The sequence below is a fragment of the Aspergillus sydowii genome (assembly GCF_001890705.1).
Source record: "Aspergillus sydowii CBS 593.65 unplaced genomic scaffold ASPSYscaffold_1, whole genome shotgun sequence".
NCBI lineage: Eukaryota > Fungi > Ascomycota > Eurotiomycetes > Eurotiales > Aspergillaceae > Aspergillus > Aspergillus sydowii.
The window spans coordinates 4,875,809-4,900,175 of NW_024467859.1; the positions used below are offsets into that span (position 1 = coordinate 4,875,809).

Below are 24,367 nucleotides of genomic sequence, written 5' to 3' on the forward strand. Positions count from 1 at the left end.
GGCCGCGGCGCTTCCTGTTCATCCCTAGCTGCTGTCTTGGGCCAATCATAAAGTTAACTCGGAACAGAGATGGTTTATATCAAATGTATATTAATATTGGCCCTGATTCGACGACATGATACATTTGTATTGGTGGGTGTGCCTAAAGACTACCAGCCCCCAGCTTGGCCTCGCCTTTGAAATCAAAATAGCGTGACCTATATCGATAAGTATTACAGTAGTTGTCTTATTTTATAACCATACTCTGTATAACATACCTCATATAGTTTTATAGGAGGTGAACAGTGTAAAAGTTACTTTGTAGAAGCCAGAGACAGAAGCTTATCACAAAAACTGCTTGATCTCTACCAGCAGAAAAGCTCCTACAACCCTTGTTTCGGAAATAGCTACTTTGGCTCCCCACTTTAGAATATGTATAGGGGAGATCACGCAACGGCCGTTCACTGCAGAATCCGGAATAACTCGATTGAAAGCAGCAATTCTAGATATAAATTACTAAACCTCGGTCAAAGGTACAATCAAATGGCTCGGAAAGCCGCCACCGGTGTGAACAGCATGCCGTCCACGGTTCAAGTTCCTCAAACTTCGGTGGAGAGGAGGGTACTCAGGGAGGATTGGGTCGTGGCCCTTGATCTCAAGCCTCAAACTCTCGCCGGCCTCGAAGGCAATGCCACCAGGCCAGATGGGGATTCTCAGCTCAACCACTTGACCCGGCGGGACTTTTTCTTCCTTGTCATGCGGGAAAAACAGCTCCGTTGGCTCGCGATTGCCCCTGCGGCTCTCGGCAATATCAGGTTCCTCCGCGGTCGCTCGCTTGGACGCTCGCAACCGGCCGCTGGGTCCGACATACTTGTAGATGTTGACATCGGGAATGTCCTCCCGCGTCACGCCGGCGGCTTGGTGCTCAAAGGGGATGTTGTGATGGAGGAGAGCGTTGCCGTTCTTATCCAATTTGCGGAGAATAATGTAGACGTCCATGTCGTTGAGGTCCTGGCAGGACATGTAGAGCACGGCCTGAGATGACCCGATTAGCTCAGTCGGTTGATCGAAAGCCAAGTAAAAATGCGCGCCGTCGTCGTCCCAGGAGTCAGACTGATACGATACTTGTCCCTCCTGGCTAGGCTGATTGGGCGTGAGTCTGCCATTCGCGGCCCCCAGCCAGAATTTCTGATACTGCACGCGGGACGGTGGGTAGGCGTCTTCCACCCGGAAACTGATCGGGGGCTGGTTATACCGCAGCAGGGAGAGCCGAACACGGGGTGTATACTGCCATCCATTGTCTTTTCCCAGGAGGAAATGGTCCAGGAATCGCTGCAGGTCGTCGTTGGCGAATGGCTGGTAGATATCGAACCATTCCTGGGTCGGGTGGATGCGCAGCCTGGCCAGTGTCAGTGTCAGTGGCAGCCCTAGGTGTGAATAAAGGATCCTGTACAAACCATTTCTGCTCAGAGTCGGCGTACTTCCAGGCCCGGATGGAGCCCTCGGTATGAAGACCAGTCGAGTAGCTTGCTAGGATGTACATCGGAATGTTGATATCACGTAGACGCGGCCGCTTGTCCTCCCAGTAGGCGTTCATCAAGGGGTATTCCTGGATCATGGCCACAACATCCTCGCGAGATGTTTTCCCTGTTCCCTTAAGCAAATTATCTTGAAAGTTGGAGTGGACCTACCATTGAACTCTTGCATTAATAGGTCCCAGAATGCATAGTTTGGTATGCCGCCCCTGCAGATGCTCTCGCGATAAAAGTCCCCAATGCCCTCCCATGGGGCAATGGCCTTGAGGTGGGGAGGCTTCTCAGCAGCGATATACCTGTCCTGGGTCATTAGAAAAAGACGCATAAGGGAAAAGAGCGCGGCTTACCACTGTGTCATGGCGAGCCATGAGTTGCCAACCAGAGCGACATTTCCATCGCACCAGCTCTGGTCGGCGATCCATTCAATGGTATCATGCCCATCGCGACCCTCCTGGGTACCAAGGATAAAAATATCGCCCTGCGAATCAAAGGCTCCGCGAGCGTCAACATTGACTACAGCATACCCACGAGGGCACCACTCGGCCGGGTCTGGCGCTTCAAACTTCTCCAGCCCACTCAGATGCTCGTGTCTCACGCCAAGGTACGTGAAGCTGGTGGTTTGGTGGTGGCCTGGCTTGGATTTAGCCCAACAATAAGGGTCAAGAGCTTCCTACAAACTCACCACTGCCCGTTTTCCCATACGGACTCCAGGGAAGGAGAGCTGGAAGCGGGACCCCTTCCTTGTCTGCAGGCCGGAAGACGTCACCGCGGAGGACTGTCCCGTCGCGCATGGAGATGGCCACGTCCTTCTCCCAGATAAGGGCCTCTCTCAGAGCCCGACGGCCAGCTTCGCGCTGCCATCCTTTTGGGAGTATGGTCTTGGACGGGCTGAACTCGGTCCAGTAGTGGTGATATGTTTGGTTCGTGGGTGTGAATATCACCTCGATTCCGCCAATAGTGCGGGACATGACTGCGACTGAGAAATTATATCCAGGGTTCTGTATGTTCGTGAGCAGGATGCTTCATCTACACCTTTATAACCTTGCGGCAAAAGATTTGTCCCGCCGGCGCATTCGATACTCGATCATCCCACAGTATGTGTCTCCGACCCGGTGGGGGTTCCACCTGCCTCTGCTCCTGACTGAACTGGCGTGCTCATCCAACCGAATTGGTGTGTTCAGACTTGGGGTCTGATGGGCAGCATCTATAACGTCTGACCACGGCTTTTGTCGTGGGAACATCAAGAAACATCGAGAGGAACCTAACAAGACTTGAAATACATCTCCCACTCAATATACAAGTTTTGCCTCTACTGAAGTAAAGCCCTAAGATGTAAATACAGTTCTAAATCTGGAACGGCACCTCAGCCTGTAATTGCTGTCCTTCAACCACCGGAGGATCCGCTGAAATCAAAATGCACAGCAGTCTGGCCCAACCCTCTGTCTCATTGTCCCACCCATGCATCGTTGCCTGCTGGACCACCACCTCACCCTCCCTGACCACAGTGCGCGACCCGTCGTCCAACGTAAGAACAACCTCTCCCTTAACGACATAGATATAATCGAGTGTCATGGATCGATGCACCATCCCGTTCGACTTGGGCGGGAAATCCACGATTCTGCAAATAGTTCCACTGTTCGATAACCCCGTCTCTACCAGGCCCATATCCTGTATGGCGTTCGCATTTGGTGGCACCTCGTCGCTGGCCCACAGGCGGGTGATGTATGGTCCGTGGCCAGCTCGGCGTGCCTTGATGAGGCCGTCGCGCTGGATTACTGCTTGGATCGCTTCGTTGTGGCCGGTTACGATGCGGCGGACGGTGGGCAGGGAATGGTCATTCGTGTCACTCATGTTGGATTCAAATTTGATTCAGATTCTTATGAGCAAGCGAGGTTAGACTTTTCCGCGCAGGTGCAACAACTGGTAGCACTCGTCTGGGTTCGGTTCCATACTGGGAAGGAAATAGGCATAAATATCTTAATGGTTTGATGAGGTTTAGATCTACTATTCTCCGGTCTGGACATCCGGACGGGCTCAGACCCGGATACCGACACTCGCTCCACGCTCCGGTGGGGGTCGGGTGAGTCGAAAGGAATTCCGGTGAAGTCGACAGTTGGACTCGATAATGGAAGAAGAGACCAAAAACCCCCATAACCATCACATCGATCGGTGGTCTTGAATTTGGTCTCCACCACATCGCCATATCCAACCCACGATGGACGAAACGCGTCTAGTTGAATTTCGCACGGTGGGCGAGCAGCGCGAGGAGACTAGGGGAAAATGGTACACAATCGCAGTAAGTTCGCCTCTGTTTATCAGGGTGATGCATCGGTCGATGTACGTAGCTGATGCTTGGGCAGGCTGTCGCCGTCGCGGCAGCAGGAGGAGGCGTCGACGTTCTAAATATATACCAACTGGCAACGGCTGGTTTGAGCGTAGAGGAGGAAAAAAAGGTCCAGCGACGTTTCAAGGAAGCGATACTCAAGACAAGCATCCTCTACGGGGTTCCAAAGTCTTTGCAGGCGCTGCTCCCGTTGTTTGCAACCCTTGACGATGACCGGATCGATCATTTCGGGCCTCGGTAGGCAACAAGAGACCCTCGACCGACTGGATGGCAACAATTAACAGAAGCAAATGAGCAGGACTGAGAAGATGAACAACAAAGAACCGCCGTTCATCCGGCAGGAACGGGCACGCGCATACTTTGACACACTCTGGACCCCAGATGCTGCTCAGGCGAACCGGGAGAAAAACTTCAAGTACCAGCCTGATCTTTGTACTCCTCGCTTCATAAATGGCTAATCAGTCTGAAGATTGCTGACAGAGACTACTAGATCTTCTGAACCTCGAGACCATATACGAGCTCTGGATCAGTGAGACAGACATTCTGGATGCCGTTGAAACTCAGTGTTGTAATGCGGTCGCCTTGATCTGCTCCGGCTCCCCGGTGCAGGCAATGTGGCACACTCGGGGCATCGTACGCCATGGAGGAACCGTGGCTTTGGCAAAGTTTGCGCAGGACATTGGACTTGCTGTAGCCAATGCGTACGGGCTTCGGACTGTGGATGTCGTGAGAGTGGATGATATACCTTTTGATGATACTACGCCACATTAATGTGCCCAAGACAGTTAACTAGTTATATGTGTAGGTTGATTCCTAAAGAACTACAATGTGACTCCTTGTACATGGTCAAATTACTGTACTTCAACTCGAACTGTATAACCGTCTCAAGTCTTTCCAGCCTCCCACCTCCCAAACGTGAACTGGCTATTACACATGTTTGTGAGCTCCCAATCCTCTGCTCCCAGCTCCACTGGCGTTCCTTCGTCTTCAGGAGCTCCCACCAAGCCGACCACAAACATGGCGCTCATGATATGGTCATCCGTAGCATGAGCATCTCGATACTTGGGGATCTTCATGAGCATCGTAACTGCCTTTCGCAGCCTTGGACCAGACGACTTCATCAGCGCGTCTTCGAATTCCTGACGAAAATCAAGCGCCCAGTTCCCCGGCGGCGATTCCATGGCAAAATTGTCCGCATACCGCAGCAGCGGACCCCAAACATTCCGGTAAAGGTTGTGGACCGTCCCACCGGACCCGATGAAGAGTACCTTTTCACGGCGCAGGTCACGTAGCGCAGCGCCTACTCTCATATGATAGTGCGGGTCAAACCTGGCGTTCATGCTGATCACTGTTGTGGGCGGGCAGCCGTTGGGGAACGTGCGGATTAGGATGAGGTACACGTCGTGGATCCAAGCGAAGGTTGAGTTTGCTTTGGCATTGAAGCCTGCATTGCGCAGGGTCGAAATCACTCGCTCGCCCATCGGCAGGTCCGGCACCAGCTTATAGTCGACGTACTTGCGTGGGTGGACGCCGCCAATGGGGGCTTTGGTCGGATGGGGATTGGCAGCAATCTGGATTTCGTCGCCGACTGCGGCCCAGTGCGCACCCTGGGTTGTCAGTATAATTCAGTATTCAGTGTCATACGAAGTCTGGAACGTAATCACCATGATCACAACGTGCTCGATGCCATTCGTCAAAGCCCTATCCCCGCATTGCTTCCAGTAGTCGACCGAGTCCGAAGCCTCGCCCAGCATGGCGGTTGAGCCATGGGAGAAGAAGTGCACTGGGGTCAGACCGGTCATTATTACTGTGGTAATAGTGTGGGCAACGACTTTGTCGTCCCTCCAACAGTTTAAATTTGGGGAGCGTCATAGATGTCACGACCGATAGGCTCTCTGTCGTAATGGATTCGGACTCAACAGTTAGGGCTAGCGCGTCTCCGCCACTTTTCCGGGATCCGGTGGGGGAGAACGAGCATCCACCGCAGAAATACCCCGGTCTGGATGGTTCTAGTTCCCCTCCCCCATCTTTCCACCGTTCCATTCTCCATGTCGCCCTCCCCAGTTCCGGAACCCCCAGCTGCGCAGAACTGGTGCAGCGACTGCCAGCGCTCGTTCGATCGCTCCGACCACTTCGCCCGCCATATCCAGTCCCGTGAGCCCCCCAACACTTGCTGCGATGGCACTGCAACTAACTCACAGTCGTGCCAGACAAGGACCTGCGCCAGTTCCAGTGTCCATACTGTCCAAAGAGCTTCAATCGCGGTGACCTTCTTTCCCGGCACAAGCAGATCCACGCGCGTCGCAAGGATGGCGCCCAGTACTCGGCGCGGGCGAGTCGGGCCTGCCGGAACTGTGTCCAGAGCAAAGCGAAATGCACCGACCAGAAGCCGTGCAAGCGCTGCGTGCGCAAGTGCCTCACCTGTGAGCCCGCCAGTCGACTGGGGAAAAGGTCACAGCCTGAGGAGCAGGCTGCACCCGAGCCACCGCTGCCCATCGTCGGTGCTGAAACGACGACGCCCGACGTCCAGACCTTTCACCCTCTCGACTTTTCGCCTGCAGTTGCCTCTGGAGTCGAGCCTGCATATGTCAATGAACCCAGTTTGGATCCCGCCTGTCAATCCACGCGAGGGTACTCGATTCTGGACTCGTTTTTCCTACAATCAGATGGCTTCGAGTTAGACTCCGGTTGCTTCGACTTGGATCTCGAGACCCTCCAGGTGCTCACGCAGCCTCCATCGCACAATCCGGTGGCTCAGAGTGAGTTGCAGCCGCTGAACGAGCCCAGCCCAGCCTCCTCGCGGTTCGAGTTCTTCAGACGGTCGCCCTGGCTCTGGGCTCCTGTCCGCGTGGACCACGCATACGCCGGGCAGGAAGACCTCCGAGTGAATGAAAATGCCATCGATTCTTCCTTCGGCTTGTACGAGCGCCTTTACTTCCAGAACAGTGTAACCGCCCAGCCCGTGGACGCGGTCTGTCGAGACCAGATTCTGTTTATGATCTTCCACTCGGCCAAGTCGCGCTCCCTCTCGCCGCAGTCCTTTCCCTCGGCTTCGTTCCTCGACCGCATGGCCCAGGTCTACTTTGGCTGGAATAACCTGCAGTCCACCTCGTGGATCCATTCTGCCTCGTTTGTCCCCGCCGACCGCACCACCGAGCTCGTGGCGCTTATCATCGCGGCTGGTTCCACCTCCATCTCCATTCCGACGGTGTGGAAAATGGGTTATGCCCTGCAGGAGCGATCAAGGTTATCACTTTCGGCATCTGTACGCTGTCTTAGGGTTTTCTCTGGTCCGGGCTTGCTGCTAACGAGATCCCGTTGGTAGATTGAAAACGATAATAGCCGAGTGCGCGAGCTCCAGACAATGCAGGCATATCTACTCTGGGTTTCAATGGGCCTCTGGAGCGGCTTCAAGCGGAAGATGGAGATAGCGGAGAGCTTTCTTGGAGCGCCAGTCACTGTCAGTATCTGAGATAGAAGCAGTGTTTCTTGACTGATGCATTGGCAGATGCTGCGTCGATGCGCAAGTTTCGCACGGCACCCCTACGCGCAGACGATAACGCCCGACGCGGACGATGAAGACGATATATTACGTGCCAAATGGATGGCCTGGGTCCAACAGGAATCCCTGAAACGGTACGTTCTCTGAATGACATCCGGGATGATGTTATATCACTCACCGCGTCTTCGCCTTTAGAACAGCCGCATTTGCACTTATCACTGACCTTCGCTGCTCAATGGCCTACCTGAGGCCTCCGAGCTGCTCAATCACAGAGCTCTCATGCCCGTTGCCTGCCGCACGCGATACATGGCTAGCCCCAAGTGCAGCTGCTTGGAAGGACAATATTATGGCCAAGCCACCCACAGCTACTAACAGAGAAATACCCTCGTGGGCGGCTGTTATGGAAGATTGCTCTCTATTAGAAGGGTTGGAAGCAAATTACGACACGGCACTGATCGCTCTCGTGATCGTACATGGGTTCTGGTCACAGATCTGGGCCTACCACGAGTCGCTACGATTCTTCCGACATAAAAGCGACCGTACCAGACAGGCACGGACAATGCTCTGGCTATCCTGCCAACAACAGGATCTGGCGCAGTGCCTGGTGACAGCCAAACACGATCTCGTCAAGTACGCCTTGGACCCAGCATACCTCCAAATGATCTCCGAATTCAGCCTGATGGCGCTGAACGTCTCGCCGCGTGAGCTGCAGCAGTTCGCGGGCCGCTTGGGAGCAGAGGAGGCCGAGACTACGCATGCCACACTGGAGCAGTGGATGAATGGCTCCGAGTTCCGCACGGCGGTTTGGCATGCTGGTCAGATCTTCCGGCTTGCGAGGACTATCCCCCTCACGCAGCTGCGTGAGTTCTGCGCCATTATTCTGTACCAGGCGAGCTTGACCCTGTGGGCATACGGCCTGCTTTCCAAGACCTCACGGACACGGACCTCCACGACGACGCTGATCCCAACCGGTGAAGAAGGCTCATTAGAGGATCTCCAGGTCCGATTAGACGGGCCCGAATCCAGTGCAACCACGGCGTTTATCGCACTGGGGAGAGGAGACCCCGGGATATTAGTCGGCTTCAACAAAATGTTCTGCCCGCTCGTTGATGTCGAGAATATGATGCGGGCTGCCTGCGACATCTACCGCGACAACTTTGGGCTCGAGACTGCGTCGCTGCCGCCTCTTCTGGAGAGCCTTATCAGTCTAATGACCGACCTGGGTAGTATTTCGCCGGATACCCTGCCCATTTTGTCAAGTGGATGATGCAGGTAAGATTAGATATTGGGGCTTACACGTCGGCGTGGTTGGGATTGGGCCCACCTTCATGTTGCCACATATACAATACTTTCAATTTTACAGATTCAAACCATGATAAGCTACGTTTAATATATAAAAGTGAAAACTCCCCAACTCCCTAATACATGGCTTAGATATAACTACTGACAATACCACGCCTAGTCACGATGATCTAATTTTTAACCGGGTGCAGCAATCAAGGTGACATGGAATATGAATGAATGACTATTGGACAACACAATTGAGACCAGGTGCTATGTGGCACTGCAGTTATCTACAACAGTCAGCATTGTACGGAGCTACGGCCTTCCAGCGTACTAAGAAATGTAATCATCCTGCGACAAAACTATACATATCTTCAAATACAACTTGTTCAAAACAATACACTATCAAAAGACATAAACGTATCAGTCTGGGCGATTTAGACACAACTCCAGTAGAGATCCTCAATATGCCTTTACTCCCGCCAATTTCAACAGTTTGTCAGTAAGCTCAGGCTTCTCCAGCGGCTCATCGCGCTCCAGCGGATCGATCTCGCCATCAACCTTGGCCTTCCCATGTCCCCAGATATTGCAATGAGGCCAGTGGGTAGTCGTCTCCCACCGATGGAACAATTCTGCCTTTTTCTCCAAATCCACCTCCTTGGCAAGGGACGCCGGGGTGTAGCAAGCATAGATGATAGTGCGGATGGTGTCGCTCTTGGGAAACTCGGCATAATGCATCGAGCGCGAATCCCAGAGAATCAAATCACCGGGTTCGGCACACACTTTAATCAGCTTGCAGCCTTGCTCTTCGTACCATTTCACGTGGGGCTCCTTGAAGGGGTAGAAGTCGTAGTGCTTTGCGCCGATTCCCTGCGTGCGGTCGGGCGGGTTGAGCCCGAAGAACTTATCGAAGAGGCGCGACGAGCCTTCCATCAGCAGGAGACCTCCGTCGTCGGGCCCGGCCTCGGAGAGGTTGATAATGCCTTGCACGCAGGCTAGGCCCTTGCGTTCCGGGGCCTGGTCGACGTGCGGCCAGGGGGACCAGTCGACGTCCTTGCGGCCGGGCAGGGTGATGTTGACTGTGTCGAAGGAGACGACGAGCTCATCGGTGCCCCAGATCTTGGCAAATGCGTCGATGACGCCGGGTTCGCTTTAACTCGTTAGCTTTTACTTAGAAAATGCAGTGTTTCAGGGATTCTACACTCACAGCCGCGCATCCCAGACGTACTTCTCGTGGCCGGCACAATAATGGAGATACATACCGGCCTTGAAGCTCTGGGGAAGATTCTCGGAGGCCCAAGTGCTGCGGTCATTGATATCGAACTTGGTTGGGAAGGAGGAGAGCCAGTCGAGGGCCTTCTGGCGGTATTTCAGGGCTTTGGCGCGGGGGATCACGTTCTTCAGCACGACATAGCCCTTGCTGTAGAACTCGTCGCGCCAGTCGCCGTAGGTGGTGCTCGCATTGGCATCAAGAGAGGGGGCCATTGTCTTAGTTTGTTCGATGCTAGTGAATTGTTGCAGGAATAACTGTCTTGCTGTTCTAGCACGATCAGTAGGCGCATTTATGCCCTTGGGGAGGTAGGTGATGACCTCAAGTTGGGCACGCTCGGGCTCGGTCTCGCTCGGCCGACATAGCCTCACAGATGAGAAACTTTTATCCACGAGCTGGACTTGCGGGGCCCCGCGTAGCAGACAGAGATGTTCATACTGGGTGGCATAATGACATTCCACTGGTCCCCCACATTTCCGCGTCTCCGCCGCCACCGGATCGGACGTCAGTCTTCCTGCTTCGACGGAGGATGTCCGATACAATCACTGAAATGATGAAATAAAGAGACGGCCGATTATGGACCGATAGAGCCCGCCCGCTTCAAACCACAACTCGTTCTTCACAATGCCTCCTCCAGTTCAGGTCGCGACGCTGGAAATAACCGCCCCGACTATCGGGCACAATGGGTATCAAGGATTCAACCCACGCACAGAGGTCCTACCCAAAGGCTGGAACGGTTTCAGTTCTCGCCCTTTGGACGAAGCCTTGATTGCCGAGCATGACGTTGGCATTCGAGTTCGCGATGGCTGCAAGCTCTACTGCGACATATACCGACCCGTGACCGATGATCCCGTTCCGGCGATTGTCTGCTGGAGCCCATTCGGCAAGAAGCACAATGGAATTAACATGATGAAAAAGGTGCGCTGGGGCGTCGGGGTGCCCGACGGCTGCCTCAGTGGGCTGGAACGGTTTGAAGGGCCCGATCCAGCAGAGTACTGTCCGCGAGGCTTTGCCATTGTCAATGTCGATGCCCGGGGTGCTGGGGACTCGGATGGATCAATCGTGATTATGGGAAAGCAGGAAGGAGAGGATGGACATGATGTGATTGAGGAGCTGGCAAGGATGCCCTGGTGCAATGGGAGCCTGGGCCTGGCTGGGAACTCGCACTTGGGTATTGTGCAATGGTTCATTGCAGCCACGCAGCCCCCATCGCTCAAGGCCATCGCGCTATGGGAGGCATGCGGAGACCTGTACCGCGAGCAATTCGTCCGAGGAGGAGCCTGGGATAATGGCCTGTTCGACCTCATTACTCGCGAGTCCATCCGTGGCCGCCACGGGCTTGAGGACTTCAAGGAGATGTATCGTCGCTGCCAGACAATCAACGCGTACTGGGCAGAGAAGCGCGCGGATCTTGCCTCGATAAAGATCCCCACCTACATAGTGGCCTCATATTCCAGCTTCGTCCACACCATGGGGTCGATCCGGGGCTGGCTACAGGTCGACACTGACCACAAGTGGCTTCGATGGGACCCCTACCAGGAATGGTACGACCTCTGGGTGGAGCAAGAAAGTAAAGACGAGCTCGCGCAATTCTTCGGCCACTACCTCAAGGGCGAAGACAACGGCTGGGAGAAGACCCCGAAGCTGCGCATGGCCTCGTTGAACTTTGGCGACAAGGACCCCATCTACCCGATTGCAGCCAGCGACTTCCCCCTGCCGGAGACCGAGTATCGCCAGCTCTTTTTCACGGCAGAGAACACCCTCGCCGACAGCGCCTCCCCCTACGGCCGCGTCCTCGAATACAACTCCGAAAGCGGGACTGATCCGTCCGACTTTGTGAGCTTCACGCATACCTTCCAACAGCCGGCGCGCCTAATCGGTCTTCCCAAGGCAGTTTTGTACATGTCCTGCCGTGAACTAGACGATATGATTATCTACGTCCTGATCCGCAAGCTCGACAAGGACGGAAAGCCAATGATCAACATCAACATTCCCTGGAGCGCGGCACCATACAAGACGGCCGCGGCGATCCCCAAGGAGGAGTACTCGAACCTGACCATCTACTACGGGCCGACTGGAGTGCTGCGCGCGTCACATAGGGCAATCGACGCCTCTCGGTCGATTCACCCTCAGTACCCGTTCCACCCGCACGACAAGGTCGAGAAAGTCACACCTGGGACTGTGGCCAGGCTTGAAATCGGGCTGTGGGCGATGGGCATGGACTTTGACGCAGGCGAGTCGCTGCGCGTGCAGGTGTCGGGTGAATATCCTCTGATTAAGGAGTACAAGGGGGCCAAGGTTGATCTAGAGGTGCGGAATAAGGGCATACATCAGGTTCATGTTGGAGGGGAAGCCCCGAGTCATATCATATTACCATTTGTATAGATTCGTGTTTCTAGCAAATTGGACACTCTGACTTTTGCAGTGCATTTGTACTTTGCAACCTCTTAGATATCTGCCGTTTAATAACAGGGATAAGTAGAACTGGAGACGATTGTTGTAGCGTGCTAGACTGGCGTCATATTCTGTATCTATATGCTATCCTATGCTAGTCTACACCACTGCGGCAGCACCAACAACATCGATCACCTCCGCTATCTCTAATCGCTGTATTCTGCCAATAATGTGCGCGAGTGCAGGGTACCTGGTAGCCAGCTCAGCATCCGACAGCGTGGAAAAAAAGACCTGCGCCTCATTCCCAGCCGACAGCGCAAGGCTAATTCCAATAAAGATGTCTTCTCCCCGTCCGACAGTGAGCAACCGTCTGTCACCCAGCGTATATTCTTTAATTTCAGCATAGCAAAGCGGCAGGCGAAGCTCGGAGCCAAATGTGACCACGTCAATATCATTGTCGAAGATGATGGGCATGGCCGTCTCTGTTTCTGTGGCTGAGGGACTGAGAATGGCGTTGGGTATGGACAGGGCGAGGCGGACGTGCTTCTCATTGCGGCGGGTCAACCCTAGCTCAGCGGTGGCCCAGCCTCCCATGGCGCGAATCGAGGAGTCGGAGCCGGGGAGAAAAGTCTCTAGATAGTTGCGGCGGGTGCGAAAGGAGATCCTGAGCGACGCCTGGGTGCACAGAGCAGACGCGCTCTCAGGCAGCCCTGACGGTCCGAACACCCTCGTCAATGAGCCCTGGTGAGGAACCTTAGACCCTGTATCATGTGCATGGTAAGTCTGTGACCTGTCACATCGACAAGGAATTCAGCTCCGCTACTCACCTCGAGACTTGAGCAAGACGTTCTGCGCATAGTCATAGGCGTCGTGGCCGAAATTGACGCGGGAGAATTCCAGGGCTGCCGGTGGTCAGTTGGCAGTTCGACTTGCATTGCTCGCTTGCAGCACTCACGATCGGTCGAGGTCCCGCCGACTTTGTCATCGGGGCTTGTTTTGAACGCGGCGAGGCGAGAGTAGTTCTGCACCATGGTGGCACGGTCGTACCGGCACTTCATATACAGCTCCAAGCTGCTGGCGACATCTGCATGCTTCGTGCCGAGGGGGAATAAAGCTCCCAGTGCTGCGCCCTGTTATGACATATGCTTAGGACGTTTCAATAGCAGGATATGTAGATATACCAGGATGAGATACGTACATCTTCAATGGCCTGCGCACCTCCCTGCCCTTGGTCTGTAGCCTCATGTTAGGGGAATAGAAAAGCATACAGCAATGTGTCTTACGGGGTAGAAAAGGGTGAGCAGCGTCCCCAATCAGGCATGTCTTCCCAGAGATCCAAGTCCTAAGCGCCTTTCGGTCAAGAAGCCTCCACAGCTTGATCTCCTCCGGATTGACCATTCGCAGGAGGGATTTCATTGCCGGGCAGAACTCGTCGTATACCTTGAGGACCTGCTCCAGAGACGCAGTGTTATTCCAACCTGCCCCAGTCAGCATCTAAACTTACGAAAATTGATAGATTGGGTAACCCTCTGTGCTGCCCTCGCTTTCCGTGTCAGGATGAAGGCATACGAAGTTCAGCTCCGTGTTGTTTCTGCAAGGGTCAGTTCTATGTGCAATACAATCCACCGAAGCTGAGCAAACGCACCGACAAGGATAAATCACAAGCCGTCGGTAGGTGCCATCCCACAGCTGCAGCTCGCCTGGCCGTGCAAGTAATTTCCTCGTTTCGGGGTTCTCTTCCACTTTGGAGATTGGAATCAGGAATCGGAATGCGCTGCCACCGGATGGGGTGGGAGCAGTATCTTCCTGGGCGACGAAACGGCGCAGGGCAGACTGGCCACGGTGGAGCAGACGTCAGAGGCCGGATGGTCCGGACGATCTTGGGACAGAATTCAACTTACATGAACACCATCTGCGCCGATGACAAGATCTCCTGTAATTGTTCTGCCGTCTTCCAGTGTCAGCGATGGCGCACTGCAATCGCATCCAACTACTCTGCTGCGTAGATGGATGGTAGCGGGTCTTCCAGGCCCGTCTGGAGTCACGGCCGCGTGCTTCAAGGCGTCATGTAAATCAATGCGATGGCTTAGCTTCCAGGGCTAGAACATCCCGGGTCAACGAAGGTGCCACGAGAAAATACACAGGGTGCTTTGCTCACATAGGGGTAGACGGTGCGCAGATTTCGCACGTCCTTGGAGCTCACAACGTTGCCTTGAGAGTCGTAGACGGTCACCTATTACGGACCAGGGTCAGCTTCAGCTCCATGTGCAAATTCCGATGCCTAGTACGTACAAACTCTGCATCATTGCAGTTGAACTCTTTTGGATTTATGCCCACGCGGTGCAGCAGCCCATAAACATTGGGAGGAAGATGGATAGCCGCACCGAGTTCAGTCACAAAACGAGACGACTCGAAGATCTGAGAGGGGTTAATCGAACAAGCTTCCTCGCCACAGCCGACAGGTTCAAACCTCGACATGATGCCCCGCGTGCCGGAGGGAGATGGCGGCAAAGAGACCCCCAATACCAGCTCCGGCAATGAGCACACGGAGGGGGCCTGTCTCTGCAGAAATCGACATTACGGAGATTTGTCTCGCAATCGATACAGCACCGCGGTGTCATGTCTTCCTTGTCTGCAGGCGGTTTTGGTTAGATATAGCCCACAGCATGGTCCGATCAAAGACCAGCTTCGGGTCGAGTGGGGGGTCCGTATCGATATAGACATACATAGTAGTCGGAACGGAGGGGGTCTGCCGGATGTGTATTAATCCTGACGCTATTTAATTGAAAGACAATTCGAGTTACATACATTTATCAAAGAAAAAAATCACTCTGTACCAAGACCATTTATCCAGTCTCCGGCATCAGGAATGTCGGCCATAAGCCCACCCATAAAGGGATCGCTGGCCAAAGAGAATAATCCCGCACTAGTCGAGGCCTCATCACCAGACAGGGCGTCTACGAATTGTACTCCAGAGTTTGTGTACAGATCAAAATCGGCCATAGCATCCGCGGCGTAGGTCGGCGTCTTGCCCGACTCTGCTTCCTCGAGAATCGTAACAAGGGCTTCCTTACCAATATGTTCAGAAGCAATACAGAGGGACTCCTCGACCAGGAGCATTTCCAGCAGATGCGCCCCGCGGGACGACAGACCCCGGACATTCAGGTCAAGGGCCCGGACTGAATCTGCGGCGACCTGGATCACCTGGCGGCGCGTCACGATCTGGTCTTCTGGGAACGTACTCTTGAGCCACAGAAGGTGTACCGCGAGGAAGACACCGGCGGCGAGCGTTGCTGCAGAAGTTATCCTGTACACTAGTTATACGTGTTTTTTATTTCTACATCAAGGGCAGACGTACCAGCTCCTTTGGACAACAAATGGTTTAGGGCATTCGGATAGTCGCAGGATTTCCAAGGCAGCATGGACCCCCGTTGCAATTGTCGGGCGAGGTTGACTCGGGTCTTTAAGGCATCGCACGAGATTTGCGCGGGCTACAGTTACGCGGAGAAAATGGATTGTGTAGAGGGCCAGGAAATGCTGGCTTTGGATCCAGGAGGAGCTGCCAGCTGCGAGGTGTGTTGGTGCCTGTCGAGTGACCTGCTGCAGTATGTCCTCGATCTGGTTGATGGCGCGGAGCAGCTTGGACAAGTCAAGGTCTCTCGGCGCCTTGATATTCGAGTAGACAATCAGCGCAAGCCGCGAAATAACCTGGAGATACCACAGTGGCGAGTGACCCGTAGTGACACTCCCCCCAGCGTCTTGGAAGAGAAGGTCAGCATCACAGGCGGAGGGAGATAGGCTCGTGTTGAAGCCTGTAAGCGAGATTGACGAAGGGCGTGACAGTTTCCCCAGCCTTCTTCCGAGTCAGAGAACCTCTTCCTATATGCCGGTGGGGGCTTTGCACTCACCAGTCACACACGACAAGAGTCCACCAGAGCCGCCGGCCAAGATGGCGGTCCTCTGCTGTGCGCCATTCCGGTCTCTGTCGGAGACGTGGCGGACAGCTGGCCTCATTCGCTAGCAGATGCATATTCAAACAGCGTGCCGTGTGGATGGCGGTGCCGAGCAAAAGGTACTCGCGGTCCATCTGTCCGAAGCTACCATGGCATAGCGTCAAAATGGCAAAAGTTCGGACCGTCCGTAGATTCGGATGCGCGAGCGGGCGAGATGCATCCAGTTCGTCCATCGCGGCCTCGCACCAGACCTTCGCCATTGCGACCCCAGGGTCGACCTCGTCCCTTGTGCCCGGTTGCAGATGCAGCAGCTGTGGGAGAGGCGGGCGTTGGTTGGCACTGATGTATAGGCCTGCAGCCTGCAGTGTTCGGTCTCGTTAGGATGGAACATGACGGGTCGAGGGGGGTAGTACGCACCGCTAGAATGCCCAGGTACAGGGCCATCCAGCTATGGTCTTTGAGCAGGTCCAGATCACCGCCGTCTATTTTCTCCCAGAAGAGCTGGTGCTCCTCCCAGAACCGCCCAGTCCGGACGCCGCAATGCAGCCATGACAGCTGGCTCAGCGCGAAGTGGACCAGTACTTCACTAGCCCTGCGTTCGGGGAGGAGCATCAACACTAGTTGCTGCACGGGCTGATAGAGACTGTAGATGCCAGTTGGCTCGTCTGGCTGCCGGTCATGGGACAGCGCCTCCAGCATGACCAGCAGGTCTTCGGGGCTGTCCTGCGGTCCATGGCTCGTCCGGAGTAATGGATCCGCTGCGTGATTCTCCATCCGCTCCAGTCGGTCTTGGATTAGCAGACGCTCCTGGTCGGTCTCGTTTCTGCCGTGGAGTTAGTTGCAACACCGGCGCTTCCTGTGAAACTGCACTGACCCGGTGCCCTCCGGAACGAGGCATTTCTGCGGCTCCCCCCGGCGCACGCAGGCCTCGCAGGGGTACCCATTGCGGCACTTGACCTTGCGGCGGGCACATTCTGCACAGCTGCGAGCAGTCCGTCGATGGAACTTGGTGGGATTCATCTTGTCGCCGTAGTTGCAGAAGCACAGTGAGCCATTGCCTGTTTTCTTCCCCACAATGTTGGCAGGTTCCGGTGGCGTCGGTTCTGTGGGGGATTCTCCTCCCCCCACGGGGCCGGCCCTAACGCTGCATTCCTGGCCGATATAAGACTCTGGGGTCGGATATGCCACTCCACCAGGCTTTTGCCATCAGCTTGCTCCATTGTAAGCAATGGAGACAACCAACGACGACAAAACCAGCGTGGCCCTGGTGGAAAGCCTCCACGAGGAGGCCGGCAAAGCCTCAGGCCAGGAGCCACGGATTATTGGTACCCTCAAGCTAATCGATGGGGAGGACGTGATCCTGGTTCCTGCGCCGACGCGCGATCCTCGAGGTTTGCTGCTTCACATGCTGTACACCTGCTGATGCTGGCGCTGACTCGGTGGCCCTCAAGACCCGCTCAACCTGCCCAACTGGCGCAAGTGGCTGATGCTGATCATTGTCGCACTCTGTATGCAATACTCCTCTCCCAACACTGTTGCAGCGGACGCTGATCGGTGCTAGACGGCATGACAGGAAACCTGCTTGCGAGTGGGATCGGGGTCCTTGTGCCTCAGCTGCAGGAATACTACGACGGCGACTCGCGCGTGAATGATCTCGTCACATACCCAGCGCTGTTTATGGGCATTGGCAATCTGGTCGCCGTCCCATTCGCCGATGCGATCGGCCGGCGTCCGGTGTACCTGTTCTCCAATATCGTCCTGATCGCAGGCGGCATCTGGTGCTGTTATTCCGACAGCCTGGGCTCGCATATCGGGGGCCGCGACTTCATGGCCCTCGCAGCCGGGCAAAGTGAGGCGCTGTGCGTCATGATTGCAGAGGAAACATTCTTCCTGCACCAGCGTGGCAGCCGCATCGCCTGGTTCTGTTCCCTGCAGACGCTTGGAACCGCGCTTTTCATCATCGCAAGCTCGTACCTGACCGAGGCCTTGGGCTGGAGGTGGTGGTATGGCGTATTCGCCATCATCAGTGCGGCAACGTTTGTGCTGAGTATTCTTTTTGTGGCGGAAACAAAGTACGACCGTCCGTTGAACAGCTTCTGTATGTAGTCACCCCTCTATCCACGACGCGAGTGATGCTGACGACTGACGCCTGCAGTCGGTTTTGACCCCCAGGGCAACACCATCAAGGAGACTGAGTTCCCAACCCGACGTCTAGACTACGACACGTACCCAGACCGCACCTTTTGGAACGACCTGCGGCCCTGGGCCCATGTCACAACCAGATGGGGCGAGGTCCCCAAGTTCTGGTTCTCCCTGGCGCAACTGTCTCTCTTCCCCGGTGTCTTATACTTCATTACCCTCAGCGGAGTGCTGCTGGGCACGTACATCGTCATGACCGCCGTCTTTGCCCAGATCCTCCTTGCTCCGCCACACAGTTTCGACCCCCATAATCTCGGCTTCGTCATGGGCGGGCAGGCAGTTGTCGCCTTCGTGGTGCAGCCCTTGGCAGGTCATTTGAGTGACTTGATCCTCAAGACCACGGCGAAGCGAAATGACGGCATCACAGAGGTATGTTGAATTAGGTCAAGGAAGAAAATATGGCTATAGAGCTGATCAATTTCCCATTCCCAGCCCGAAAGCCGCCTCATCCCTGCGATCCTCCCTCTCGCCGTTGGAATCGCCTCTTGCGTTCTTTACGGCCAGGCCTGTCAGTTCCCAGAGGATTGGGCATGGGCCGGGGTTGTCGTCCCGCTCAACGCCCAGTTCTACAGTTTTGTGAGCATCGTCGTGCTGGGCTTCGTCTATACCATCGACTGCTACCCGCAGCGCGGCCATGTTGCCATGGTGGCGCTTTGCGCGGGGCGTGGGTTCATCAGCTTCGGGATTTCGTTTGGAACAACGGCGTTCTTCCACAAGCTGGGCTATGATTGTGCTTTGAACGTTTGCGCGATTGTCATCGGCGTTCTGTTGGGGCTGGGCGTTGTGCTGTACTTTACGGGCAAGTATGTCCGTCGCTTTACGCAGAGGTGGGCTACGGATGAGGATTAGTTGCACGCATTCCAGGTCTTTTCGGCAGGAAAGGTAGGATTTGTGAGGAGTAGACGTTGACGGATGGTTGTCGCCCACCCAGTCGTTGGTCGTGGGATGGTCGTTGGGTAGGAACTGCAGGGGCTTCTAGGCTAGTTTAGCATCGAATACGAGGCTGGTTTACTTGTACATCACTTAGCAGTGAAGGCTCTACCAGTTACGAATCCTGGTGGGTATGCCCACCTCCTTACTCTACCGTTAGTACGGGACAAGCAGCCGTCAGCATCAAAGTCCAGTTCGTGTATTGGTCGTCTGCGCTTCTGCCTGGAATAAGGATAGGGATGAAATAGCCGGTGCAACACGGTACAGAGCAATATCAGGGTGATGAACAGCCATTCAGAGAGAAAACCGAATAATACAATATCTAAATCTTACTAGAACCTCCACTCGCCGCCAATGTCACCAGTTCCAGTTAAAGGAGACGGCCGAGCGAATTGCATACCAGCTTCCATACCCGATAAGTGAAATCACAGGGAGCACAATGAACACAGCGCCAACCATGATCCCCTGTTCAAAAAAGCCGATTGCCGTTCCAGGACCCTGTCCTGTAGGCCGTAGAGGCCGTCCAGCCTCAGCCTGTAGGCGATCCAACGCCGCCCGATCCAAGTCCTTCAGATCCTGCAGAGACAGAACTGGTCTCATAGCCTCCTGTATGTACTCTGGCCGCGGTCGAGATAGCATTTCCGTGGTATACCGAAGTATGGGAGATGGGGAGGGTTGGCCATTATGGCACGGGAGGGCGGGTCCGACTGCTGATATTAGTCTACACTGCTTTACCGGTATTGGAGGGTCAACAAACTTAATAGCTCCGCTGGAATATGATTGGCAAGGGTTAGTCGGCTGTTGATTTGCTGGCTCAGGAACTTTGCTGCGGCGGGTTCAGCGAAGTGATATGCGACGAGGTACTCCAGGCTATAACTTGATATTAGCAATCCGGTCCATCTTGAGAGGAGAAACAAATAGCAAACCCTTCTAATGCAACAACAGCGTCTACCAGACTGGTTATTGTGACGACAGGCAAATACGACCCGTGGGGTCTTGCTTCGACAACGGACGCACGGCTGCAACTCGTCAGTTGAATGCGCAATATTGCGAGGGCAGATCTATCAACTCACCGGTCTCGAATATCGACCACCATCAGGCTTGCAGTCCCAATGGTGGATGCCTCTCCCAATCGTTCAGCTTCCGCGACAATCTGCTGCAGCTTGTCACCACTTGTGATACGTTCCCGTCGCGAACTATCAGGCGCGAGGCGAATGCATGCGTCCACGAATTTCTTCTTAACCCATTCATTGACAAGAACCAGATCCGGTGCGTGCGGCGATGCGCCGCGGTATGCGAGATGGGCAGATACAATCGCGCTTGCAGCCTGGTCGACATTGGCGGTTCGGTCGACAACCGCGACTGAGCGTAATTGCGGCTTCGATGGTAGACAATGTGGTAGGGAAATCTGCCCTTCCTGATCCACCACGAGAGAGACCTGTTTCCCCTCAGTCTCTGTGAGCTTCCCATTAATCAGCGCGTATATCTCTGCGTCGAGGGATGCAAAAAGCGTAGGAAGAAGACGGTCGACGGTAAACTTGCTGAGCTGCGATTGTGCCCAGAGTAAGTATCGTGTTGGGTAACAGTATATCACAATTCACGCGTACCTCGATTGCAAATGTGTTGCCAGCGGCAATTGCAGCAGCAGCGGTGGCAACTATGGAGTACCAGCGTGTGTGCTCTGTAGGCCGAATCAACAGGACGCCGAAGCCGACGCGGCGAGCGGGCGAGTTCTGCCCCTCGGCAATGCGGTATTCCTGTTTCACGCATTTGTCAAAGTCGATTGACTCGTAGTATTCCCTCACTGCGAGAATTGTGGTGGCGTACTCCACCTCTGCTTCAGCAGCTGTGACTCCGCGATCAGACAAAATGGCCTTGCAGGCGTCGGCTTGGAGATCCTGCAGCTTCGCATGGAGAGCAATCAGTTGGTTCTGCTGGAATCGAACACTGGCTGTGCGGCCATCGAGGGCTGCACCGTATACGCCATCCAGGCGACCGAGTTGTGCAGGCATTTCCAGTTGATAGTATGCGAATCATCAAGGACGCTTCTTGTGCTTAATATCCGAAATATCCCCCCCTCTCCGCTATTCCGCTGCACACCCCCACCGGAAGCCCACAAGCCCTAACTCCCCCTCTCGGAAATGGCCCAGCCGGAAGATTGCACATCGCCAATAAAGGCTGGCTGTACTAACGCGGACGTCAGTTCCCCAGGTTGAGAGATTCCGTTCAGCTATATTGACACCTTTACAGCCACATGCACAATGGCAACCACCACCACCACAACCACTCTGTCCGAGACTCTCCAGGACTACCACATCCACCTCACCGGCGCAGATGATCCCCCGCAAGTGCAAGTGACGGCGTGGCAGTCGCGGACCCCGAACCCACCACACTGGCCGCAGAACTACCGCCGTGTGCCGCCATATCGCCCTATAAACCGGCATCTCGATCCCGCGGAGCGGCCGAACGGGGCGAGCACCGGCGAGTATGTCTTCGTCAATGTGATGCTAAATGGAGTGCGCATCAATTCAGTAAGTTTGACCTCGCTCTTTCTGGTCATTATGTGGAGCAGATTCTGATGCCGCAAGCAGTTCTTGGTGACAGCGTACGAGAGGTCGCTGGGAAAGATTTATCCTGGGCTCACGCGGTATGATATTGGGGGCGAATGGTGACGGAGCTAAAGGGGAATGTCTAGTCTATCTAGTCTAGAAAGCAATCGAACGCGTTTTTATCTGCCGGAATAGATCTATCCCACCTCCACCGGAAGTATTTCAAGTCGGTAAAACAATAAGAAGCCTGCCCGATGTATGTATAAGAGCATGCAGCGGCTTTTCCCCAGTAGCAAACAAACATTCCTACAACCCTCTGCACTGCACTATGCCAAACGCACTCCGCGATCATTCTGAGACAGTCGTCGATGAGGAAAACAGCCTTATCTTCGAAAAGAATGTCTCCATCCCGCTGACAGCCGACGGCACTGTTATCCGGTGCAACGTGTACCGTCCCAAGACTGACGGCAAGTATCCCGTCTTGGTCACCTACGGGCCTTATGGGAAGGACATTTACTATGGAGAGTATGTGGTTTTCCTCCTGGCCTTGCCTGGCAATTCCCAAATTCTTACATGCGCCTCTTAGTTTCCACCCCAAGTCCTATTCCGAGGTCAACCCTGAGCATAAATCCAAATATGCGGCCTGGGAAACGCCTGAACCTGTATTCTGGACAGCACGTGGCTATGTCATTGTGAGAGCCGACGAGCGAGGGCTGGGCCAGTCTCCTGGGATTCTTAATACGATGTCTGCTGGGACGGCGAACTGCTTCTTCCAGGTTGTCGAATGGGCCGCAGATCAAGCGTGGTCATCTTGCAAAGTTGGTCTCTTGGGCGTCAGCTACTACGCGGGTATTCTCTCTTTAAACCAAATCTTGTTGGTAAATGCTAAGTACTGAGCAGGAAGTCAATGGCGAGTTGCAGCAAAACGACCGAAAGGGCTCGCGTGCATCATTCCCTGGGAAGGCATGTCCGACTACTATCGTGACCGCTGCCGCCACGGGGGCATATTTTCCAACAACTTTATCAATTTCTGGTGGAACCGGCAGGTTATTACAAACCAGTACGGCCGGCCTGGGCGAGCAGCTGCCAACTGGGGAGAGGACACGATTGAAGGCGATCTCTCGTCCGAAGAGCTCCTGACCAATGTCCGTGACCAGAATCGGGACAACGAAGAAAACAGATTCCTGGATGACAAGTACTACGCCTCCAAGGTCTTTCCACTGGAGGATATTGACGTCCCACTTCTATCAGTGGCCAACTGGGGAGGAATCTCGCTTCACCTGCGAGGAAACGTCGAGGGCTATACTTACGCCGGGTCGAGGTCCAAGTGGCTGCGGTTTATTGTTGGACGCCACGATCTCCCATTCTACTATAAAGAGGAGGTTGACGTGCAGGTGAGCTTCCTGGACGCCTTCCTTAAGGATAATGACTACGGTGGGTGGAAATCTGGCCAGGTACCCCCTGTCAGCGTGTGCTTGCGCAAGGGCGATGTTGGTTTTAACAACCCGGGAGGCGAAAAGACGTTTCCTCGTCGCGAGGAACAGGAATGGCCGATTGTGCGGACAGTCTATACAAAGTACCATCTTTCCCCGTCGCTTGTTCTCACGGACTCCCCACGGCCGACGGCCAACCCAACAAAGCTCACATACAAGGCATTTGGTGCGCAGACGGACTCTCACATGCTGCAATTCACCACGGCCCCTGCAACGTCTGAATACGAGGTCACTGGCCACATTGTTGCTCATCTCAACGTCTCCGTGACCAGTGCCGTCTCGCCACCGCCGGCCGACCTCGACCTTGATCTCTTCGTTACGTTGAGACACCTTTCCGCCGGTGGAACTGAGATCTACTACACCGGCTCGTCTGGCGACGCGGTCCCGGTGACCAAAGGGTGGTTGAGGCTCAGCATGCGCAAGGTGAACGAGTCCAGTCCCCGTCATCGAAACCACCTCCCCTGGAGAGAATACCGCTCAACTGATATCCTCCCGGTCAAGAATGGGGAAGTCTATACATGCGATGTGGAACTATGGCCCACGAACGTTGTCGTTCAGGAAGGGGAAACGCTCATTTTTGAAATTGCTTCAGAGGACACCCAAGGCGCTGGTTTGTTCAAGCACAATTCCCCAGTGGACAGGTAAGCAACCCAAGCACGGCGAGCTCAGTGTTGGAATACTAACCATGTCTACAGGCCGAAAGAGAGGTTTGGTGGAGAGAATCACGTTCATTTTGGGGAGACTCTTGAGAACTATATCGTGCTGCCAGTTATTCCAAACGGCGCCTGAGAGGTGGAAGCTCGAACAAACCAGTGCACCATAGACAGTTTAACTAGCACGTGAAATTGCCATTGAATATTAATCCTCTATCTGATCCGTATATGCCAGGGAGCACAGAAATGGGCGTAAATTATGGAGAATCTCCGCTGGCTGTG

General features: G+C 54.6%; 13 protein-coding genes across 13 annotated transcripts; 6 read left to right on the forward strand and 7 right to left on the reverse strand.

Moving 5' to 3' along the window:
* Positions 1 to 452: 452 nt before the first annotated feature.
* Positions 453 to 2,389, reverse strand: ASPSYDRAFT_169385 (CocE/NonD family hydrolase). Its single transcript, XM_040843399.1, has 5 exons — positions 2,189 to 2,389; positions 1,862 to 2,148; positions 1,671 to 1,810; positions 1,437 to 1,647; positions 453 to 1,378 (listed from the first exon to the last, which is right to left on the reverse strand). The coding sequence occupies exons 1-5, from the start codon at positions 2,303 to 2,305 to the stop codon at positions 496 to 498; spliced, it is 1,638 nt and encodes a 545-aa protein (XP_040708950.1). The 5' UTR covers positions 2,306 to 2,389; the 3' UTR covers positions 453 to 495.
* Positions 2,390 to 2,858: 469 nt separating this feature from the next.
* ASPSYDRAFT_27098 (cupin domain-containing protein) lies at positions 2,859 to 3,365 on the reverse strand (the record flags this gene model as incomplete). The annotated part of the gene is made up of 1 exon (XM_040844358.1): positions 2,859 to 3,365. One exon carries the CDS (start codon positions 3,363 to 3,365, stop codon positions 2,859 to 2,861), a length of 507 nt encoding a protein of 168 aa, XP_040708951.1.
* A 364-nt stretch (positions 3,366 to 3,729) lies between these two features.
* On the forward strand, positions 3,730 to 4,629 carry ASPSYDRAFT_85120 (uncharacterized protein; the record flags this gene model as incomplete). Its single annotated transcript, XM_040851474.1, has 4 exons — positions 3,730 to 3,810; positions 3,875 to 4,095; positions 4,157 to 4,290; positions 4,349 to 4,629. The coding sequence occupies 4 exons, from the start codon at positions 3,730 to 3,732 to the stop codon at positions 4,627 to 4,629; spliced, it is 717 nt and encodes a 238-aa protein (XP_040708952.1).
* Positions 4,630 to 4,742: 113 nt separating this feature from the next.
* On the reverse strand, positions 4,743 to 5,660 carry ASPSYDRAFT_138726 (DODA-type extradiol aromatic ring-opening family dioxygenase; the record flags this gene model as incomplete). Its single annotated transcript, XM_040840864.1, has 2 exons — positions 4,743 to 5,465; positions 5,523 to 5,660. 2 exons carry the CDS (start codon positions 5,658 to 5,660, stop codon positions 4,743 to 4,745), a joined length of 861 nt encoding a protein of 286 aa, XP_040708953.1.
* A 246-nt stretch (positions 5,661 to 5,906) lies between these two features.
* On the forward strand, positions 5,907 to 8,627 carry ASPSYDRAFT_85122 (Zn(II)2Cys6 transcription factor; the record flags this gene model as incomplete). Its single annotated transcript, XM_040851475.1, has 5 exons — positions 5,907 to 6,012; positions 6,069 to 7,123; positions 7,184 to 7,318; positions 7,367 to 7,494; positions 7,556 to 8,627. The coding sequence occupies 5 exons, from the start codon at positions 5,907 to 5,909 to the stop codon at positions 8,625 to 8,627; spliced, it is 2,496 nt and encodes an 831-aa protein (XP_040708954.1).
* A 121-nt stretch (positions 8,628 to 8,748) lies between these two features.
* On the reverse strand, positions 8,749 to 10,320 carry ASPSYDRAFT_75559 (phytanoyl-CoA dioxygenase family protein). The gene is made up of 3 exons (XM_040850803.1): positions 9,852 to 10,320; positions 8,823 to 9,794; positions 8,749 to 8,759 (listed from the first exon to the last, which is right to left on the reverse strand). Exons 1-2 carry the CDS (start codon positions 10,127 to 10,129, stop codon positions 9,107 to 9,109), a joined length of 966 nt encoding a protein of 321 aa, XP_040708955.1. The 5' UTR covers positions 10,130 to 10,320; the 3' UTR covers positions 8,749 to 8,759; positions 8,823 to 9,106.
* Positions 10,321 to 10,512: 192 nt separating this feature from the next.
* Positions 10,513 to 12,386, forward strand: ASPSYDRAFT_39945 (CocE/NonD family hydrolase). Its single transcript, XM_040845988.1, has one exon. It carries the CDS (start codon positions 10,539 to 10,541, stop codon positions 12,297 to 12,299), a length of 1,761 nt encoding a protein of 586 aa, XP_040708956.1. The 5' UTR covers positions 10,513 to 10,538; the 3' UTR covers positions 12,300 to 12,386.
* An 81-nt stretch (positions 12,387 to 12,467) lies between these two features.
* On the reverse strand, positions 12,468 to 14,886 carry ASPSYDRAFT_85125 (uncharacterized protein; the record flags this gene model as incomplete). Its single annotated transcript, XM_040851476.1, has 11 exons — positions 12,468 to 13,069; positions 13,136 to 13,210; positions 13,264 to 13,438; positions 13,507 to 13,541; positions 13,592 to 13,786; positions 13,835 to 13,899; positions 13,954 to 14,141; positions 14,210 to 14,407; positions 14,467 to 14,541; positions 14,601 to 14,726; positions 14,779 to 14,886. 11 exons carry the CDS (start codon positions 14,884 to 14,886, stop codon positions 12,468 to 12,470), a joined length of 1,842 nt encoding a protein of 613 aa, XP_040708957.1.
* A 248-nt stretch (positions 14,887 to 15,134) lies between these two features.
* On the reverse strand, positions 15,135 to 17,281 carry ASPSYDRAFT_85126 (Zn(II)2Cys6 transcription factor; the record flags this gene model as incomplete). Its single annotated transcript, XM_040851477.1, has 5 exons — positions 15,135 to 15,615; positions 15,667 to 16,161; positions 16,217 to 16,620; positions 16,679 to 17,084; positions 17,136 to 17,281. The coding sequence occupies 5 exons, from the start codon at positions 17,279 to 17,281 to the stop codon at positions 15,135 to 15,137; spliced, it is 1,932 nt and encodes a 643-aa protein (XP_040708958.1).
* Positions 17,282 to 17,326: 45 nt separating this feature from the next.
* Positions 17,327 to 19,463, forward strand: ASPSYDRAFT_194134 (uncharacterized protein). The gene is made up of 5 exons (XM_040843684.1): positions 17,327 to 17,652; positions 17,713 to 17,769; positions 17,823 to 18,359; positions 18,417 to 18,829; positions 18,893 to 19,463. Exons 1-5 carry the CDS (start codon positions 17,490 to 17,492, stop codon positions 19,307 to 19,309), a joined length of 1,587 nt encoding a protein of 528 aa, XP_040708959.1. The 5' UTR covers positions 17,327 to 17,489; the 3' UTR covers positions 19,310 to 19,463.
* A 284-nt stretch (positions 19,464 to 19,747) lies between these two features.
* ASPSYDRAFT_85128 (uncharacterized protein) lies at positions 19,748 to 21,402 on the reverse strand (the record flags this gene model as incomplete). The annotated part of the gene is made up of 5 exons (XM_040851478.1): positions 19,748 to 20,097; positions 20,148 to 20,260; positions 20,317 to 20,409; positions 20,464 to 20,936; positions 20,998 to 21,402. The coding sequence occupies 5 exons, from the start codon at positions 21,400 to 21,402 to the stop codon at positions 19,748 to 19,750; spliced, it is 1,434 nt and encodes a 477-aa protein (XP_040708960.1).
* Positions 21,403 to 21,651: 249 nt separating this feature from the next.
* ASPSYDRAFT_85129 (uncharacterized protein) lies at positions 21,652 to 22,062 on the forward strand (the record flags this gene model as incomplete). Its single annotated transcript, XM_040851479.1, has 2 exons — positions 21,652 to 21,921; positions 21,982 to 22,062. 2 exons carry the CDS (start codon positions 21,652 to 21,654, stop codon positions 22,060 to 22,062), a joined length of 351 nt encoding a protein of 116 aa, XP_040708961.1.
* A 205-nt stretch (positions 22,063 to 22,267) lies between these two features.
* ASPSYDRAFT_85130 (uncharacterized protein) lies at positions 22,268 to 24,221 on the forward strand (the record flags this gene model as incomplete). The annotated part of the gene is made up of 4 exons (XM_040851480.1): positions 22,268 to 22,464; positions 22,526 to 22,788; positions 22,840 to 24,073; positions 24,128 to 24,221. 4 exons carry the CDS (start codon positions 22,268 to 22,270, stop codon positions 24,219 to 24,221), a joined length of 1,788 nt encoding a protein of 595 aa, XP_040708962.1.
* Between the last annotated feature and the right edge of the window lie 146 nt (positions 24,222 to 24,367).

What these genes read in the sequence shown, in the direction of transcription:
- ASPSYDRAFT_169385 (XM_040843399.1), bottom strand. Translation starts at nt 2,305, where the DNA reads ATGCGCGACGGGACAGTCCTCCGCGGTGACGTCTTCCGGCCTGCAGAC. An exon ending in TGGCTCGCCATGACACAGTG is followed by an intron (nt 1,811 to 1,861) that starts GTAAGCCGCGCT and finishes GACCCAGGACAG; the next exon opens with GTATATCGCTGCTGAGAAGC. An exon ending in GCCGACTCTGAGCAGAAATG is followed by an intron (nt 1,379 to 1,436) that starts GTTTGTACAGGA and finishes GACACTGGCCAG; the next exon opens with GCTGCGCATCCACCCGACCC.
- ASPSYDRAFT_75559 (XM_040850803.1), bottom strand. Translation starts at nt 10,129, where the DNA reads ATGGCCCCCTCTCTTGATGCCAATGCGAGCACCACCTACGGCGACTGG. An exon ending in TACGTCTGGGATGCGCGGCT is followed by an intron (nt 9,795 to 9,851) that starts GTGAGTGTAGAA and finishes AACGAGTTAAAG; the next exon opens with CGAACCCGGCGTCATCGACG.
- ASPSYDRAFT_39945 (XM_040845988.1), top strand. Translation starts at nt 10,539, where the DNA reads ATGCCTCCTCCAGTTCAGGTCGCGACGCTGGAAATAACCGCCCCGACT.
- ASPSYDRAFT_194134 (XM_040843684.1), top strand. Translation starts at nt 17,490, where the DNA reads ATGGAGACAACCAACGACGACAAAACCAGCGTGGCCCTGGTGGAAAGC. An exon ending in GCCGACGCGCGATCCTCGAG is followed by an intron (nt 17,653 to 17,712) that starts GTTTGCTGCTTC and finishes GTGGCCCTCAAG; the next exon opens with ACCCGCTCAACCTGCCCAAC. An exon ending in GAAATGACGGCATCACAGAG is followed by an intron (nt 18,830 to 18,892) that starts GTATGTTGAATT and finishes TCCCATTCCCAG; the next exon opens with CCCGAAAGCCGCCTCATCCC.